The 19,500-nt window shown below is 38.9% G+C and overlaps 3 protein-coding genes across 4 annotated transcripts; 2 read left to right on the forward strand and 1 right to left on the reverse strand.

Moving 5' to 3' along the window:
* The first annotated feature begins 2,650 nt into the window (after window positions 1-2,650).
* On the forward strand, window positions 2,651-6,609 carry AHG2 (Polynucleotidyl transferase, ribonuclease H-like superfamily protein). The gene is made up of 7 exons (XM_021962398.2): window positions 2,651-3,091; window positions 3,622-3,752; window positions 3,882-4,210; window positions 4,509-4,622; window positions 4,981-5,107; window positions 5,188-5,458; window positions 5,727-6,609. The coding sequence occupies exons 1-7, from the start codon at window positions 2,739-2,741 to the stop codon at window positions 6,448-6,450; spliced, it is 2,049 nt and encodes a 682-aa protein (XP_021818090.2). The 5' UTR covers window positions 2,651-2,738; the 3' UTR covers window positions 6,451-6,609.
* A 3,803-nt stretch (window positions 6,610-10,412) lies between these two features.
* On the reverse strand, window positions 10,413-13,037 carry LOC110760130 (Concanavalin A-like lectin protein kinase family protein). Its single transcript, XM_021962324.2, has one exon. The coding sequence runs from the start codon at window positions 12,770-12,772 to the stop codon at window positions 10,739-10,741; it is 2,034 nt and encodes a 677-aa protein (XP_021818016.1). The 5' UTR covers window positions 12,773-13,037; the 3' UTR covers window positions 10,413-10,738.
* A 1,305-nt stretch (window positions 13,038-14,342) lies between these two features.
* On the forward strand, window positions 14,343-19,500 carry OEP80 (outer envelope protein of 80 kDa). Of its 2 annotated transcripts, XM_088255688.1 has the most exons (16): window positions 14,343-15,216; window positions 15,683-15,776; window positions 15,924-16,006; window positions 16,187-16,284; window positions 16,407-16,476; window positions 16,658-16,748; window positions 16,927-17,008; window positions 17,120-17,155; window positions 17,396-17,549; window positions 17,647-17,787; window positions 17,963-18,033; window positions 18,159-18,237; window positions 18,334-18,449; window positions 18,624-18,771; window positions 18,992-19,061; window positions 19,233-19,500. In XM_088255688.1, exons 1-16 carry the CDS (start codon window positions 14,539-14,541, stop codon window positions 19,385-19,387), a joined length of 2,166 nt encoding a protein of 721 aa, XP_088111814.1. In that variant the 5' UTR covers window positions 14,343-14,538; the 3' UTR covers window positions 19,388-19,500. The 2 variants fall into 2 exon arrangements, with proteins under 2 accessions (XP_088111814.1, XP_088111815.1); XM_088255689.1 differs by lacking the exon at window positions 14,343-15,216 and having other exon boundaries at window positions 15,916-16,006.

Here is a 19,500-nt window from a genome sequence, read left to right on the forward strand (position 1 = left end):
GGCTGTCTCTCAATCCACTCTAGGTGTTTCTTTATTCTCTTCTCTTTTCTTCCTCATTTTGTTTATTTCTTCTAGCTTCTTATTTCTACTGTTTGTTTCATTTACTTGTTCCTAGATGTTTTACCATTGGGTTTTGTTAAGAGTTTATCTAGAGGAATTCTTTCGAACCCCACGCACGCTGAGAATCTCACTCCTCTTCTTTTTCTCTATGGAAAATCTTGTCCAATTATTGGATGAGTGTATAAAACATGGCTTGAACCCAGACAACTATCTCATTCGAGTCCTACTGTAGGCTTGGATCAACTTATTCACCCATCGTTATGTGTGGTTTTTTTTGTTAGCTTAGTGAAACCGGCCTTTGTCGACACACCAACAACCCTCGAATCAGTTAGAAACTCGCGAACCGTCCCAACCGAATCTCCACCTTTAGCCCACCGATAGCGGCGGTTCCGGTTGCAATTTCTTTGTCTCACTTGCCTGCTTTTCCCCATACACCCACTTTAGAAGACGGATTAAACCCAATAATATTTGCCAACCTCATCAGTTTTCCTCGTTTTCAAGCCCATCCCTATGTCACTTTTCGTCAACCCAGGTATCAAACTTCATTCTCGTTATGATCTATGTTGACATAAGGAAATGACCAAGGCCAGTCTACCCAATACGACTATGACACGTGGCACTTTTGCACTACCAAAAGCCAACCACCTATTGTGGCTACATAGTCTGACCACTGAGAATTTACGTGCATGGCTAGACCAATTTGAACTAAGGAGGAAAAAATAACATCGACTTACTTGCGACTTCCACCAGTCAAAAGGCCACTAGGCTAAAAGATATCATCTTCAATAGTGACTTGGAGTGCAAATATTCGTGTTAAAAGCAACTTAGAAAACATTCAAGGAGATGCAGATTGTGTCATGCGCCCTTTTAAATATAGATTTGAATTGTTTAGAAGTACAATATTATAGAATTACGTTTAACATTTAGTGCCATTTGTGGGAAACCACATAGAATAATGGTATGTTAGCTTAGGTATGCCAACGAACCACCTGAAGAACAGACTTGGCCGAATCACCTTCTTTCGCCCACCGTTAGAGACATTCAAGGTGTGACTTTTTTTTTGTTAAATTAGTGAAATCTTTCTTTTTTGACACACTTACATCCCTCGATCCGGTTAGAGACATGAGAACTGTCTCAGCTGAATCTCCACCTTTCGCCTACCGTTAGCAGCAGTTTCGGTTGTAATATCTTCACCTCATCGAGCCCGTCAGCTTTCTAGTGTGCGTTTCTCCATACACCCACTGTAGAAGATAGATTAAACCCAATAAGATTCGGCCACCCTCCATTGATTTTCTCATTTTCAAGCCCATCTCTATGCCACTTTTTGTTGACCCAGGTATCAAACTTCATCATCTCTTCATGATCTATCTTGACATAAGGAAAAGACCAAGCCGGGTCTACTGAATACAATCGTGATGCGTGACATTATCGCACTACCAAAGGTCAACCACTGACCGTGGCCACCTAGTCTGACCACTGAGAATTCACGGTTTAACATTTGGCATCATTTGTGGAAAACACATAGAAATGTGGTACATTAGCTTAGTGAAACCAATTTTTTTCAACACGCCTGCAGCATTCTACCCTGTTAGAGAGCCGCCAACCGACCCATTCAAATCTCCACCCTTCGCCTACCGTTAACGACGGTTCCGATTGCAGTATCTTCGCCTCATCGAGCATGTCTTCTCTCTAGCATGCTTTTCTCCATACACCCATTGTAGAAGACAGGTCGAATCCAATAAGATTTGGCCATCGCCCATCGGTTTTCCTCATTTTCAAGCCTATCCCTACGCCACTTTCCGTCAACCCAGGTATCAAACTTCATAATTTCTTCCTCATCTATATTCACAGAAGGAAATGACCCAGCCTAGTCTACCCAATATGACCATGACACGTGGCACTATTAGACTACCAAAGGTCAACCATTGATCGTGGCCACCTAGTCCTACCATTAAGAATTCACCATTTAACATTTAGCGTCGTTTGTGAGAAACCATACAGAAAAGTGGTACATTAGCTTAGTTAAGCCCTCGACCCACCCTCGAACACACCCGACCGGATCTCTGCTTTTCGCCTATCGTTAATGGCGTTCAAGGTGTGGTATTTTTTGTTAGCTCATTCAAACTAGTATTTTCTAACACTCATGTAGCCCTCAACCCGATAAGAGACCCACAAACCAGGATCTTTGATGTGCCCTCATTATGTATCTTTTACCTAAAAACTAGTCCTCTAGTTTGAAATGTGGAAGGGCCAAGGCCACTCTTGGTATAAGAGTGGCTCCACCAACAACATTCAACATGCGCCTAGAGAACTCGTATGTACCTTAAATCCTTTGTTACCTTAATGTTCCACAAATACACTTTGTTACCTTATGTGACAAAATGTGCAAATTGAAGTCTTGAATAGAGCATTGTACAAACTAGTATGTTCCTAAATCCACTATATATATAAGGATCATAAACATTCATGCGTTAGTACTTTATCCTTAACAAGGTTTCAATTTGCCCTTCTCTCTTGAGCCCAAACTTCCATTAGGAAGTTGGGCCTCGTTCTATAGCATCCTAGTTGGGCCTACCCCACCCCACGACGCCGTTTAGCCTCTTCATCTTCAACCTTGGGTTGTATACTCTTTCTCTGCGTAAATCCCGAAGGCCGAAAACTCAGACAATGCTCACACAATGAACACTCACCGCCCCGTGAAGGCTCTATCACGTGCGCTGTCACGTGCCCTATCCAACTCCTCATCGTCCGTACAATCTTCATCGACCTTTCCTCTGAAAAACGTAACGAAGTCGAACTTCGAGCCGGCTCTAGCCGAGCTGCGCCGCCATGTCGCCGCCGCCGACTTCGTGGCCATCGATCTCGAGATGACCGGCATCACCAGCGCGCCGTGGCGCGACTCGCTGGAGTTCGACCGAGCCGACGTCTGCTACCTAAAGGTCAAGGACTCGGCCGAGAAGTTCGCTGTGCTTCAGTTCGGCGTTTGCCCCTTTCGATGGGACTCTTCCAAGCAGTCCTTCATTGCTCATCCGTACGTGCCATTGTTCTTTCTTTCTTTTTTTTTTGGTTCTAAGCCATTTATCTTTCTTTTTAGTTGTTAGTTTGTCCTCTGTTTGGCTGCCTAGAAAATGGGGAAGTAAGAAAAGAACAGAAATTTAGGGATAGTACATGAGTTTCTTGTTAATGGCACATTGACTTTTCACTAGTTTGCTGAGAAATTGCTGGGGGAGGACACAATTTTGATTTTGAGTGTTTTTCTCTGGTGTTTGGAGTGAAAAGCTCAATTTTTGAATTTTTTTTTTAAATGCAGGTAAATTTAAATTACAAAAAAAGAAGAAAATTTGAGATTGGTTTGACTGAAATTGCTTACATTCCTGGTTTATACATATGTTTGTTGTATCAGAACCTTTAGTTGTGTGGATGTTAAGCTTTGTTTTGTGTAGTTTGAAGCAGATGCAAAAGCACATTCATCTGAGATAAAATGATTTTGTGTAACGAACCTGCCCCATTGTAAATCTTTTATTTTGTTTTTATTGTTTAACAATATCTATACTCTGGCAGGCACAATTTCTATATTTTTCCGCGTCAAGAGATTTCGGCCACAAACCCCGCTTATGAGTTCCTATGCCAGACTACATCAATTGATTTCTTAGCTAAATACCAGTTCGATTTCAATATCTGCATACATGAAGGTAGTGCAGTTGTTTTATTGTTATATGAAGTAATGATTTAAGAATTTTTATCAGGTGTGGCTCATATTTCATCTAGTTTTTTTTAAAGATGCTCTCAGTTTGTAAAATAGGACTGTTGTACAATATCAGGAATATCTTATTTATCCAAAGGACAGGAAATTGAGGCACTAAGACATTTGAGTTTGGCATATGAGGATGAATTATTGGCTAAATGGTCAAACTCGAAAGAACCTGTGCACATGCCAGTGGTCAAGATGGCTGACACTCTCTTCACTGAACGGATGAAGAACATATTCACTGAATGGCGTGATGGGTTGTTGAGAAATGGTAATGGAGAACTCCAATTTCAGGGAAACTCAAATGACTCCCAACAACAGTTACGAACCATTTTCTTTAAGATGCGTCCTGCTCTTAGTCTGAGTGGATTCACTTCTCGTCAGCTTAGGTTGATTCAATTGGTAATTTTTTTTGCATTTTAATCTTCTACCATTAGATTGTTATTCGTGACAAATTAATCTTGGATATGTGGTCCAGAACATCATTCCTAGACATTCTTGGGTAATTTCCTCAAATGAGTCGAACTTACTCAAAGGAAGTTTTATTCATTTGAGGAAACCTGGTTTCCAATTTTGTTGTTCCAAGATTTTCTTGTACTTTTTGTGATTATGCTGAGATGGATTCTATGTGGATGTAAATAACATGGTTTCTTCTCAATCATGGTTTTATTGAGCTGAATATTAAAATGAAATCATGCAGGTCATCAGAAGGCATTTCCAAGATCTTGCTTATGTTCAGATAAATGGTGAAAAGACCTGTCAGCAGCAACTAGTTGTGCGTACAGATTCCAAGGATGACAGACAGTTACTTATGGTAAGTAATTTGTTTCCTCCAGGTAGATCTGCGGTAAATTTCCAAAATGTGAAAGATTACTTAGCATGTTTACTTTGTCAAATAGTTTTCAGACTTTCAGTTATTAGAATTTCAGTTTTTTTCCTTCTTCTTTTTAAAGAGAGGTCTTGGTGGTTCAAAACAAATGACAATGTTCATTAAAATTACTCTCAAGGGATAGATTTGGCATTTATGTATACATTCTTTTTTTCAAAATACTTATATGGGAGCATGTTTGTGCTGAAAGTGCAATAGGGAGAACAGAAAATATCACAAAAGGACATGTCTGGGCTTGTTATCATGTGAATTTTAAAATTTTCTGTATGCAAACCTTTTGCAGAAAGAGGTGAAGGATGAGCATTGTAGACAGGCAGAGGTGAAGGTTCAAGCTGCAGTTGGGTTTCGTCACGTTATTGACCTTCTTTCATCAGAACAGAAATTGATTGTTGGTCACAATTGTTTTCTTGGTATAAATATCTGTGCTAGTTTCATAAACAGTTTAATTTGATTCTGTACATCGCTAAGATGTCTTCTTGCTGTCATACAGATATTGCACATATATACAGCAAATTTGTAGGTCCTCTTCCTTCTACTGCTGAAGAGTTTGTCTCTTCTGTTAACAAGTGCTTTCCATACGTCATTGACACCAAAATGCTCTTGAATGCTAATCATGTGCTTCAGCAACGGATGAAGAAGTCCCAAACATCACTTTCGTCAGCATTTGCCATGTTATGCCCACAAATTGCTCTTGGGAAGAAAAGCACTGATCTGGCATTCCAATCGTGTGTTAAAGTTGAAGTTCAAGTGGATGATTTGAGGTTTGCTTCTTCCATTATCTGCCCGTAATAATAACTTAGAAGTGCCTCATTTATTTGGTGGGTCTCAATAGTTTTTATTGCCACATTTCGAAAGGAAACATAAAAGATGAAGGTGAACATTTTGATCTCTCTCATAGCATAACCAGTAAATATTGAGAAAGATAATCAAAATAATGAATAGTCCTGCCTGTTTAATATACAAAGAAAAGGAAAAGCAGAGGAGGCACCTTAGAAATAAGTCAGTCTTATCAAAATTATCTATTTGCAGGTCCTCCAACTGGAATTCTGGAGCCAAACATGAAGCGGGATATGATGCTTTTATGACAGGCTGTGTGTTTGCTCAGACATGCAGTCATCTAGGGATTGATTTTCAGTCGTTTTTGCCGTCTGAACATTTGGCCCACAATGAGAAGCTGCAGAAGCACATCAACCTTCTATACCTTAGTTGGAGTAATAGAGACATTATTGATTTAACCAGTGGTAAGAAGAATGCAGTATCTTTGGGGTATACTAACCACAAAAAGAGGTACCCAGAGATTTTGTTTGAGAACATTGCTTTAATCTGGGGATTCCCATCAAAACTCAAGGCACGGGACATACGAGAATGCATCTCAAAAGTCTTTGGCCCGACATCTATCACGTCTATCTACCACTTGGATGAAACTGCAGTATTCGTTCAGTTTAACAAGGAAAAATTTGTCTCTGAATTTCTTATTTTGAAGGAAACTTTAGAGAGAAATGATGGTCCGGTCTCAGTTTTGCATCCTCTAGCTGGACTTTTGGAAGGTGGAAATACCCAAGCTGCTAATTATGAAACTTACAAAGACATTTGCAGTTCACCCAGCTCAAAGATCTTGTTTGCGGATCAGGCAGACGCGGTTGGTACTAAACGGAAAAATAAATTGATTGAATCTGAGGCAGCAATGGAGAGCCTAGAACGTGAGAGCTTCGGTGAAAAAAATGAAGTGAATCCTGCTTTTGTGTTTTGCTGACTCAATTACTCAAACAAATTTATACAGATTCTACCTATTGAGATTTTTGTATACTGTTAGGAATTTGACATTAGGAAGAAAACAAATGTAATTATACGTACTAAAATGGCTTTTGTTTTTAAAGCCAAGTAATTATATGTATGAGTGATTTGATTTTCATTGCTGTTATTTTTTGCATCTCAGCTTGGCTTGAAGCCTTTGTATAAAAGCTTTGGAAAATTATCAGTCTTTAGGGTTTTTATCAGAAGCTGTACACAAGGTTTAATGTTCAACGTTTTTAACCCTTAGAAGAAATTACAATACAATTTTACAATGCTTTTAATTTCTTTATTTTTTTTTGTTTATTTATCATCTTCAAACAAGTAACTGTAAATTCAAAGAAAATGAAATGATAATAACTCAAACATGAATGCAGAATTCTGCAATATGCAGAATTTTTCCATCAGAGAGTCATCAAGCCAAGCCACTAGCCATATACCAAATCACCAACCTAACCACCCTGCATGTCCTCCACGTGTCATCATTCAACGGTCAAGATATTCTCCACAGTCACGAAAACCATGCCCCTCTCTTGCATCACGCGTGGTTATTGCATTGTATTGGTAAGGTGAGAGAATTAAATTGGATCCACCTGACCTGAATAGCCGGTCAACATCCTCCTCACCATTTATGGTTTTTTTTTTTTTTGGTCTGACACCATTTTTGGTTTACAGAGGTTGCTTACACGGTTCTTTATCGACGTCATTTTCTGCTGCTTAATTAAATACACATTTTGAATAATTCTTGGTCACATTAATAATAACTGTGAGTCTGTGATAGTGAAGGGTTTTAATCAGGTTTTAATCCAAATTTGTAGAAAGAAACTGCTAAAATTACAACAGAGGCATAAATAAATGTGTTCAAAGGACCATTTTAACCTCACTAGCCGGTCAAAGTTCAAAAGTCACCGGTTACAGCAAGTGGCAAAAGGTCCCTATAAGAGGAGTTAAAGGTCCCTATAAGAGGAGGTATCCATCAGTAACTGTTCCATTGTGGTAGAGTTTTTAGCTTATACGTATCTCTCACTCTCACTGAGACTCAAAGTAGTCTTTGCAGATGAGTTTTTAGCTTATACGTATTTGTTCTGCTTCATTAGTCCTTGTTTCTCAACAGTTATTTTTTGGTAGTTTTACTTCCTCTTAATTTGTCATGGAAAGGAGAAGAAAGAAAGAAAGTGGTGGTTTTCTTTGAGCCTTCTCTTAACTTTCTTGTTTTTCATCTCTCTCTCTCTCTATATATATATGCAACTCTGTTGTTTTGATAAAACTTTCATATTAGTGAGGGATATGTTGATAAAAAAAAAAACATCAAGATCATATATGTAATACTTCTTGGGTCAAAAGGCAAGTTTTTATGATTGATTTTTGTTTGCATTATCCAAATTCATGGTTTTTCCACTGGCAGGGATGAATGCATGCCTTGTGGCATTGAGGGTGGATGGATGTGAATGTGAAAGAGCTGAGAGATTATGTTGACAGAAGAGAGAGAGCACAACCCGCCATTGGCCAAAGAGATCTTTGCCACTGTTGGGAGTGTGCTCTCTGTTCTTCTGTCATCATCTCTTGCATTCCCACATCTGTGATGTTACCAGCACCGTCTGATCTGCATCTACCTAACACATATGCAAGGTCTTCTCATCAACATGATATGTGTTAATTTGAATGCAAACTAAAAATTTCTTTCTTCTTGTGGATCTGTAAAAATAATTTTATGCATATGATTCTGTATAAGTTTTCCTTTAAAGGTAAACAGAAGAAAGAGGTAGCAGTTGTCACCAATTGAAGCAAGGATGTGTCAATTTTGTACCAATTAATACTTTTCAAGTTGCATTGATCTCTTATTTACTTTCTGTCAAGTAGAAAATTGCAGCTTACAAGGACAGGTCATTTTACCGCAGAATAAGAGAGAGAGAGAGGAAAAAAAAAAAAAACCCTAGCAGCACCCTGGTCCCCTTTCTCCTTGCTGATAACTAATTGGAAGGAAGCTAAGGGGGAGGTGGCCACTGCCCCTCCGTCCATCTTCCCCTTCTTCTCCTCATCTCCCCTTCTTTTTCTCCCATCTTTTCCCTTCCTCTTATCCCCTCTTCTCCTCCCATTCCCCTCCCCAGATAGTTTAGATATGTTTGGATCTAGGTCTATTTGTTTTGTTTGGTTGTTTTTGCAGTGTTCTAGGTGACTGGTGTTGTCTTCGTCTCGGCGGCGACGACAGTAGTGACGTTGGATTGTGTCTCTCCTAGGGAGAGTTGTGATACCTGGTGGTTGATGTTTTGTCTCTGTTTCAACCGAAGAACTATGCTTGGTCATAATAGGATTTCTTTGTCAGGTTTTGAGTTGAATTGGAATGCTTCTCAGGGGTCATTTCCGTGTTCTCTCCTAGTTTCTGCTATGGTATGCCTTGCAGTTTGTGTGGGTGTCAAAGGACTATGATTTTGCTCATAGAAGGCTTCTTTTGAAAGTTGTGATGTTCTGCGGTCCTCTCTTGCGGATTTACTCCTCTCATGTGGGTCTACTATGTTGGTCTCTAGTTGCGGTTCTCGTCAGAGGTCTTTGTGTTAGTTTTCGTTTTTGATTTGTTATTTTATTGTAATGGTTCAAAGTGACCTGAATTGTACTCTCTTATTAGTTCATGACATATGTGATACTCTTTCCTCCCCTGATTTGTCCCATGAGGTTGTCCTAGGAAGATTTTAATGAGGCCACTGTATCATGTCGCTCTTTGTACGAATTTGGTTCTATGAATGAATTCTCTTTCTATAAAAAATTTAAATAAAAAAAAAAAAAAAAAGGACATGTCATTTTCTCTCTCTGCAGGCTCTTTGGTGTTGAACCATTTCTTTGTAAAATATTTCCAAAGTACTTCAAAAAGTATATATCCCTTCTCACTTTGCATGTGTAGAAAAAGGAATCAAAGAAAGCAAGCCCTTTCTTTTAAATTTTTTGAATTATTTTTCAGCTCTTGCTCAAATAAGGTCAGTTTACATTATTTTCATAGTGAAGCACAGTCCATCAATTGGCTATGCATTTTGCTAATAATCTTTTGGTTTCTACTAGTACGTAGTACAGATATTGTCATCCATTTTGTGCACCAACATTGAAATGTTCCGCAGAAAACCTTTGTTTATGTTGTAAACTGTGACTGCCTTGAAATCGGCACATATTTTCTTTTTGGTTTTCATGACCTACAGTGTGTAGAAGAATGATACAAGAATTATCTGCTGGATTGTGAGGGACTTAAAAGTGCCATACTCCTGGCTTATCCTCTATGTGAAGGGAACATGAAAAGCCTGTAACGTTTTGCAAGGAAAGATCGGAGCACCAGCAGAAACCAGGATCGGAGAGGGAGATCACAGAAAAGGCTATTATGAGAATTCAGTGAAATAATGTGGAGCTCCATGCTTGGTGGCACAATTCAATTCCATTGGAGAAGTATAATATTGCAGAGTTTTGATTCAACATTGCTACTACAAGCCCTGTCACCTAGAGTTTGGCAATATCTCTTTAGTGTGTTCTGCTTTGGTTTGAATTAGGATTCTGTCAGTTTCTAATTATTGTGCTGATTTAGACTAGAATTCTCATAAGAACTCATCCAAACTTTTTACTTCTATGCTTCTGTACCAGTTTGAATTTACTTTATAACAGGGATTGATAGGAGTTAAAAGGGGTTAGAATTTGTTTCCCCTTTTCTTGAAAGCCGCTTTACACATAGATTCTTAGGCCATTATCCGAAAGTTCTACCTAAAATGAGGGGAAGAAAGCAATGTAATCCAAAGATTTTCAGGGTTTCTCAGGTATTATCCAAATAATTCTTGCAACTAATGCCAGTGTCAAACCAAAGTGAAGAGATGTACCCCCCCCAGAGCTATAAGCAAGTTACAGAACACACTACCCAAAAAAACAAAAAGTCATAAAACTAATAAGATTGAATAGTATAGAAATCATTTCTGTGTACATTCAACTCTTAAACCAGTTACAAATCTTTCATTGTCACTACAAAGAAAATCGATTACAAGAGATGTTACTTGAACGAGTCATTACAAATGAAATATTCAAGCAAGCTTCTTTTGTCCTGATAAAGCAGAGACCACACAATTCAATAGATAGGTTTGAACTCAGGCCAGTGAACTCTACAGTCTCTAATCTTCAAATTACAGGATAAAAAAGGCAGTGGTAAAAAGTAAAGAACAAAAGAATTCATCTATCTATAAACTACGCAATCTGCATATATTGCCTAATAAACCATGAAACCTATTTCAGTTAATAATGATCTCACACATAGAGCTGGTGGGGCTGCTGCATTCTTCACAATCTGAAACAATGTCATCAATAGACAAAGGCAATCCACTAGAAAAACTGAGACTTGGTTTCACCCTTGGCACGCCTAGAAGTTCTGCCTCATTACTCAGGATTTGTAAAACTCTCCTCATTGTAGGCCTCTCTGCACTATCTGGATTAGCACAACTTAAACCCACAAGTAACAGCTTCCTCATTTCTTCCACTTTAAACTCCCCATTCAACCTCTTGTCAGCTGCTTCGATAATCCTTCCTTCCGAGTGCAGTCCCCAAACCCAATCCACCAAATTCACCATTTTGAGACTGCCTGGTTCTCTCTCTATTGGTCTCCTCCCACAAGCCACTTCAAGGATGACCACACCACAGCTAAAAACATCAGTCTTCTCAGTTGCCTTCCCGTACTGAAGATACTCAGGCGCAAGGTATCCCATTGTTCCAGCCGTTAGCGTAGAAACAGGGCTCTTATCATGATCCATGAGCTTTGCCAATCCAAAATCACCAAGTCTCGCATTAAAATTCCCATCGAGCAACACATTTCCAGTCTTTATGTCTCTGTGAATAACTTGCTGTTCACATTCTTGATGCAGATATGTTAAAACAGATGCCAAACCAACTGCAACATTTAGTCTATGGTACCAATCCAATAAGGTACCTTGTCCAGATTCTTGGTAAAGCACCTTTTCAAGGCTCCCATTAGGCATGAAATCATAAACAAGAAGCAATTCACCCTTCTCAACAGACCAACCTTGGAGTTGAACCAAATTCTTATGCCTCAAACCAGCAATAATAGACAACTCAGAAAGGAACTCAGTTTTACCTTCATGGGAATGCTTGGATCTTTTCACTGCAGAAATAGTCCCCGAAGAGACAAAAAAGGCTTTGTACACAGTTCCAAATGCTCCATGACCAATAATCCTACTAGAATGAAACCCTCCTGTGGCTGACTTGAGCTCTTTGTAACCGAACTCTCTTGGCCCTGCTATAACCTCTGCTTTGAAGCTTTTCTGTCTTCTCATGTTCATCCATTTGCTCACAGAAACATAACCAAAAACCACCAGAGCGACACAAAAGAAGGCCGGCCCAGCAATCCCAAGGCCTAAACCAAGCCTCTTGTGGTGCTTATTGGTGGAACCAGATACCGGAATCCTCGGACTCACCACCACATCTGTATCAGACACATTGTGAGGCTGCAATCTTGGTCTTGTAGGAACAAACCCAAATGTATGAAAGCTCCAATTCTCAATCAGATGAACCTCAGTACTCCCCTCAGTCGAAGCCGAAAAACCCACATACATAACCTCCTTTAGATACTCAGAGAGGTCAATATCCACACTTAAAGCCGGTTTTCCGGGCTTGAAACTCGAATAACTCAAATACACTTTGAGCCTTTCTTGGTCATTCTTGTAATCAATCCAAGCTGTAATAGAATTCCCACTTTTGAATTCAACATCTTGCAAGATTGGATCTGCGGTCTTTATTGAAGTGAGGCTCTCGATGTCCAAACCAACATGGTTATCGTTGGGGTCTTTGAAATGCAAATCGAGCCTGGTATCAAATTCAATGGCCACGAACTTGTTCTTGGTTAATTGGGAGGAATTAACAAGACCCAGATAACCTCCTGGGCTGCCAAGTATCCTGTTATTAGGTGAGAGGAAAAACGACATGCCGTCTCCATACGAGGTCGGATTGACATTGGTGATGGAGAAAGAAAACCTTGTGGAGAAGGAAGCTGTGATATTGGCTTCAGGGTCGAAGAACTTAATTGGGTTGTTGTAGATTACAGTTCCGGCGCTTGAGGACGGCACGGTGAGCTCACGAGTGAGGCCTACCACGCCGTTTCGGATGTGGGAATCGCCGAGGAAGGTGAGGTTTCGGAAATTGAAGCAGGGGAAATCAAAGTTCACGTTTTCTGCGGAGGCAAAAGGCGGGTCTGTGAAGAAGAAGAAGAGGCTCATGAAGACGACCCAGAAAACAAGAAGCTTTCTTGGAGCCATGGCTGTGGAGAATTCGATTGGTGTTGAGTGAAAAGAAGTGGGATTTTGTTTTTGTTTGCAAAAGCAGAGAGCTTGAAGTTTGTGAGGGAGAACATGTGGTGTTCTTGGAGGTTCAGAAGAGAGAGAGAGAGTGGGGTTTAAACGGTTGGAGAATGGGCGCGTGGGTCGGTTTGAAAGGAATATTAGACTGAGAGGGCTTTACAACGGTTATAAGGGACTTTTGGTAGTGGGGAAGTCCTGAAAACGACACCGTATTAGAGGAGCCGGTAGTGGGGAGCAACGATAGCATGGAATTTCATATACCTTATTGAAAAGAAGTAAATTTTATTAACCGGAAGCATTTGTCGAACTTTATCATAGTTCATTTGTTTGTTTGTCAAACTATTTATAGTTTAGGTTTGACGGGAATAATTTTCAACCATTGATGAGTAGCGTTAGGTTTTTAGTGAGTTCTATTCGATCAACGTTTGTTAATTCTTAATACGACGTAAATTACTTGGCATTGATCGATTTGCAAGAGAACTTACTTATGCCAAGAGATATGACATGTTACATTGTTATACTACCAAGTGATGAAGTATAGTGTATAGTATTAAATTCTTAACATGTCATATATTTAACAAGAAAGCCTTGCTATTTTTTATTTATTTATTTATTTCAGTTTTGTAATTTGGATAATTGTGTATTATTATTAGAGTAGTAAGATTTGGTTTTGGAGATTTCAATGCTGACAAGAGAAGGCCGGAGATTTCAATAATGCCATGTGATCATCGAGTCAAAGATCCAAAATTCCATATCCACCAAGCTCAAGTGGGACAACACACGTCATGTAGCCGTTACCACATTAAAAACATACACAAAACCACTAATTCTTAGATTATTTAATAACATTGGTGGGTGCAGAGAGAGATACTTGTTCATGCTGTAAGCTTTGTTCTAATTAAAATTTTAAATTAATTAAGCTTTGTTACATCGAAATGCTTACTATCACTATTTTTAAACCTTAAAAAAAAAAATAATAATAATGTGTTGTAACTTAAAAGCATTATAAATTCAAGCATGATTTTGGTTTACAAATTGTAATATTATGTATATTGTGTACGACCGCAAACGATGGAGAAAATGTTTGCGGTCGTGCTCCTCTAAATCATTATTAAAGAAGCATCATAAACATTTTTAGGTTCTCAAAGAAAATTTTATAATTTTGTATCATTTAATTAGGAGTGTTCTTAGAAATTGAGCATTTAGAGATAAATATTTTCGTTGTTCATCCATAAAAATTACCAAATAAATTTTGGGCTTATAGTTAATTGTGGTGATATGGGCTAATAGTTTTAGTGCGGCTTTTGTCCACGTTAGTTTTGTTTTTATTGGTCCATCTCTATTAAAAAATAATATAAAAAATAATTAACATTAATTAAAAGTTTGAAATACTTATTAAATAAAACACATTATGGATGCTATTAAATACTTCGGCCGACAACTACCCTTGCCACAACACAACAGTAACCCGGCCCAAGCCCACGAACCACCCCCGAGCCGAAACCAATAAGTTAACGATACGAGTCCTACCAGATTCTCCGTGTTCCTCTTTTTTTCTCCGTCTTCTTCACCCAACCCCTCTCTGTTTTCAGTGTGGTCCAAGCTAAGCTCTAGGGTTTTTCGTTTCTTCAATTGCATCCCTAAAACCCTTCCCCTCCTATTTCCAAACAAGTATCTCTGCACCCAAACAACTCTCTTCGTTCTCATTTCTTAGACCAAATACAATGCCGCCGAACGACGAGGTTCGGTTCACTTCGTCTCCTTCTGTCAAAGTCCCTCGGCCCCCGCAAAATCGGCAATTGGAACTTCCCTTTCTGTTCGCTAGAACCAGAAACTCGTTCGCTCAACTCATCGATTCTTTCAAGACTCGTTCAGCTTTGGCACAATTTCCACCATTAAAATGGCCCCCCTTTCAGTCCACCGAGTTGAATCAGTGCACTGCAGTAATTCAAAACGGTCGCTTGCACTCTATGCCTATTCTTTGCTCCGCGTCGTTGTCCCTGACTCGGTCCGCTGATTCGGCAGAGTCCGAATCACGAAATCGGAATGCAGACCACAGTCAGTTTGTAGGGAAGTCGCCGCTTTTATGTTCAGCATCGTTGTCTTTGACTCGGCCGGACGAGTCGACTCAGTCGCAGCAGAAGGGCCACTCATCGAGTCGGCACGACGAGGAGAGGGTTTTGATAAGCGAGGTACTGGTGAGGAACAAGGACGGTGAAGAGCTGGAGAGGAAGGACCTGGAAGCGGAGGCCTTGGCGGCTCTCAAGGCTTGCCGACCCAACTCGGCGCTCACTGTGCGCGAGGTCCAAGAGGACGTGCAGAGAATCTTCGATAGTGGATACTTCTGCTCTTGCATGCCAGTCGCTGTAGATACGAGAGACGGTATCCGATTGATCTTTCAGGTACAAGCATATGCATTGTTGTCGAATTGAATTGCGTTCTGCGCTTTTTTCTGTTTATAATCCTAATAAATGTAGGAGAAGAGCTTAAAGAAATTGAAACTAATGCTTGTCGTGAACCAAAAGCATTTAGTGTTTATTATTTGTATTATTTTTGTATTCATTTGTCATTTTCAATTTCAGTTATGTCCTTATGACCTCATGCTAATTACCTAGGTGCTTTTTTATTGTTGTGTTGAGTTCATCACTTTTATGAATTTGTTGTATTGATTTTATTGTCTTTACATTAGATAGAGTGATTTGGCCTAAAAATAAATAAATTTGAAATAGAAAGCGAGCAATCATGGTTTTGTGTTATTGTTTCATAGATGATGCAAACTCATGTCATAATCATGTATGAGAACATGTTTCCTATTTGATTTGGCTTGGAACTAAGACTAATAGTATAATAATCTTTTAATGGTGCTAGGTAAAACCAAACCAGGAATTCCAAGGGCTAGTATGTGAAGGGGCAAATGTTCTTCCAGTGAAGTTTATAAGGGATGCATTCTGTGATGGATATGGTAGGTTTTTCTTCAACGTTCTTACATATTTAGGGTTGTTCATGCATGCTCTTTGCACGAAAGATCATTTGCCTCTTTCTGGTGTGCCACTTAAGTGTGATCAAAGAGTCCTATATTGATTTTCGATTTTGGTGTCAAGTTGTGCAGGAAAAGTTATTAATCTTAAGCGTTTGAATGAAGTTATATCTTCCATCAATGATTGGTACATGGATCGGGGCCTTTTTGCAATGGTTGGTTTCTTCTCTATAAGTTTTTTATAATTGTTTTGAATTTCGGCATGTACAAAGATGAAGTTAATATTTTCTAGTGCTGTAGAATGTAGAACTGGTTCAGTGAAGACTTCACTGTGCTTTATTTTTTATCAAGATTTTTCATAATAGTAGACAGCTCTTTTCTTGATTACATTATAGGTTTCAGCTGTTGAGAGTCTCTCAGGGGGTGTTCTTAAGTTACAAGTATCAGAAGCAGAGGTCAATAATATCTCCATACGGTTCCTTGACAGGAAGACGTAAGTAACTGGTTTAATCGAGTTCGCATTTACAGATGTTGCATGCATGGATAATGTTCAAATTTTCTTGAAAAAGTGGCTATGAAATGATTTCTTTGCTAATTCTTCTGTGCTCTTCTTAGTGGGGAACCAACTATAGGGAAGACAAAGCCCGAAACAATACTTCGCCAACTTACTACAAAGAAGGGTCAGGTACTTTCCTGGACGTATCTTCTCTATATAATAATGATCTTAGTGGGTTTTTGGGAACATTGTGCTTTTACTTTGCCATCAAGTATTTATGCTTAAATGGTTCTTCCTTAAAGAAATGCACTAAATTTAGTGGTGACATGTCAACTTTTAAGGGTTGCTACTTGGGATGATACCTATGTAGGTCTACAGTATGCTTCAAGGAAAAAGAGATGTGGAGACTGTATTGACGATGGGACTTATGGAAGATGTTAGCATTATACCCCAGCCAGCAGGTGGTAAAGAAATCTTTTTTGCAAATATTTTCGTTGGAAAACATATTTTCCATCTTGTTAGTGTTCAATGATTTTTTTTTTTTTTTTTGTGTTTATCTTTAAAAATTTATACATGTTTGTGTGGAGTTCATGCATGTGGTTGAATGCGTTGCTTGCTAAAACTACTGCAAAATTGTAGATGCTGGTAAGGTTGATATCTCCATGAATGTTGTTGAGCGACCAAGTGGAGGTTTTTCTGCTGGTGGTGGTATATCTAGTGGGTAAGTCAAATGAGTGGAACATACAAATTGACTTTTTTTGTGTGGTCAATATATGAGTTTATGTTTTAGATTTTGTGGTATAAAATGTTAACTTCTGTTATTTAATTTCAGAATTACAAGCGGCCCTCTTTCAGGACTCATTGGAAGGTAATCTACTGCACATAAAAAGTTGTGTATTGAAAATGCTTTCTATTATTAATATTTTATGAAGTGACAGACCATCTGGATTCTGTAAGCATTATGTCTTTCTACATATACATACAAATATACATGTGTCTATGTTCAAATAGTGTTAGTGTTCACTATCAGCATGTCATCTAGTGTTGCACTAGATTCTTATGATTTCATTAATACACTTTTGATATAAATTTCTTTCTTGCCTTGCAGCTTTGCATATTCTCATAGGAATCTCTTTGGAAGAAATCAAAAGCTCCATGTTTCTCTGGAGAGGGGCCAGATAGACTCAATATTTCGTATAAACTACTCAGATCCATGGATTGCGGGAGATGATATGCGGACGTCCAGGACTATAATGGTTCAGGTACGTTAATGTTGTATTGTATAAAGTACTATTGTTTGACTATTCACTACTTGAAAATTTGTTATGGCGAAACGCTTGACCAATTCTTTTCTGTTAGAATTCAAGAACCCCTGGAACACTTATCCATGGTAACCAACAAGATGGTAGCAACTTGACCATTGGTCGCATCACAGCTGGTATTGAATTCAGCCGACCCATAAGGCCAAAGTTGAGTGGAACAGCAGGGCTTATCTTTCAGGTACTTGTGCTTTTATCCCCCCTGTGGCTGTTTTTTTTTTTTTGTGTGTGTGTTTCTTGGATGAGTTTTAACATTCAGTGGTTGTTTTGAACTTGGAAGGTTTTTTATGAGATTTATGTTGAGTTGGTATTTTATTTGTAACATTAACTACCCATATTCTGGACTATTTTACCAGCATGCTGGTGCTCGTGATGAGAAAGGAAATCCTATTATCAAGGATTTCTTCAGCAGTCCCCTAACTGCAAGGTACGCGAGTCTGAAATCAAATAAAAATCAAACTACTTCAGTTTAGTTTCCATATCTTAGTTTAAGTTTTGCTGTGATCCATGATTCTAATCTTCTGCTCTTTGTTTGCCATTTTTGTTTTGTAGTGGCAATAACCATGACGATATGCTACTTGCTAAACTTGAGAGTGTCTACACAGGTTCTGGTGACCATGGGTCTTCAATGGTTAGTCAATCACAGTGTGTTCACAAATTATGACTCACTATTTTTTCCTTTCTGAACTTCCACTGTACTTTGATACTCATTTATGGCCCTCTGCAGCTGGTATTCAACATGGAACAAGGCCTTCCTGTTTTGCCTGAATGGTTGGTTTTCAACAGAATAAATGCTCGTGCCAGGACAGACCTAGAACTTGGCCCTGCTCGCTTTCTTTTAAGGTATGGCCGTTTTGTACTTGTCAAGAGTAGGAGCAATCGAATATTATAAAACATTATGAGTTTTATAGTTTCACCCAAAATTTGACCCAACTTGCTTTTGTAATTTATATATTTTGAAATTAAGCAAATGATGCTTTAATTTGGTTTTGACTTTGTTATGCTTTGCACTGCTAGTTTGTCTGGTGGCCATGTGGTTGGTAACTTCCCACCACATGAAGCATTTGTCATCGGTGGAACAAATAGTGTAAGAGGTTACGAAGAAGGTGCTGTGGGCTCAGGTAGATCTTATACAGTTGGCTCCGGAGAAATTTCTTTTCCCATGGTATGTGGTGAAAATGGGCTCTCTTTTCTTTTTCTTTTTTGGGCTTTTACAAGCATCTGTGCTGGGCATATCATGTTTGATGTAGCAAATGAAGTTTCCCGTTGTTTTTACTATGCATTCAAATCATAACAATTGATACTGTGGGAAACTGTCTTCTCTATATATTTGAAGAAAACATTGATTCCTTGATCCATCATCATGTCATGTCCTGTTGTTGCAGATAGGGCCAGTTGGAGGAGTTATTTTTGCTGACTATGGCACGGATCTTGGATCAGGCCCCAGTGTTCCTGGTAGGTTTCCCATAGTTTAATTTACTATTCACTCGTGAATCCTTGGAACCATAAAGAACCATCTTGTCCCAAGATTATCTACACGCATAAATTTAAACTTTTTTCGCATTAGCTTTGCCTTTTGCTTACAGGCAATGTTCTTAAAGGTGGTTATGTTTTGTTTTTGATCAGGTGATCCTGCGGGTGCTAGGCTGAAGCCTGGAAGCGGGTACGGTTACGGGTTTGGCATCAGATTGGACTCACCATTGGGGCCTCTTCGTCTCGAATATGCATTTAATGATAAGCATACGAAGAGATTTCACTTTGGGGTTGGACACCGGAACTAGGGCCCGTGTTACTTTGTTTGGCTGTGTGTTAATTCATTTATTATTCTTTTTCCTTGATGTTGTACATGCTTTTCTTCATAATGGTCTTGTTTCATTGGGTTGCTTTGCCTTCA

The sequence above is a fragment of the Prunus avium genome, chromosome 6, assembly GCF_965620075.1.
Source record: "Prunus avium chromosome 6, drPruAviu1.hap1.1, whole genome shotgun sequence".
Lineage (NCBI taxonomy): Eukaryota > Viridiplantae > Streptophyta > Magnoliopsida > Rosales > Rosaceae > Prunus > Prunus avium.

Bases quoted from the DNA above. Each gene is read 5' to 3' on its own strand.
- AHG2 (XM_021962398.2), top strand. From the start codon at position 2,739: ATGAACACTCACCGCCCCGTGAAGGCTCTATCACGTGCGCTGTCACGT. The intron at 4,211-4,508 runs GTAATTTTTTTT...GAAATCATGCAG, and splicing joins AGCTTAGGTTGATTCAATTG to GTCATCAGAAGGCATTTCCA. The intron at 5,108-5,187 runs GTATAAATATCT...GCTGTCATACAG, and splicing joins TGGTCACAATTGTTTTCTTG to ATATTGCACATATATACAGC.
- LOC110760130 (XM_021962324.2), bottom strand. From the start codon at position 12,772: ATGGCTCCAAGAAAGCTTCTTGTTTTCTGGGTCGTCTTCATGAGCCTC.
- OEP80 (XM_088255688.1), top strand. From the start codon at position 14,539: ATGCCGCCGAACGACGAGGTTCGGTTCACTTCGTCTCCTTCTGTCAAA. The intron at 17,550-17,646 runs GTACGTTAATGT...CTTTTCTGTTAG, and splicing joins CCAGGACTATAATGGTTCAG to AATTCAAGAACCCCTGGAAC. The intron at 19,062-19,232 runs GTAGGTTTCCCA...GTTTTTGATCAG, and splicing joins ATCAGGCCCCAGTGTTCCTG to GTGATCCTGCGGGTGCTAGG.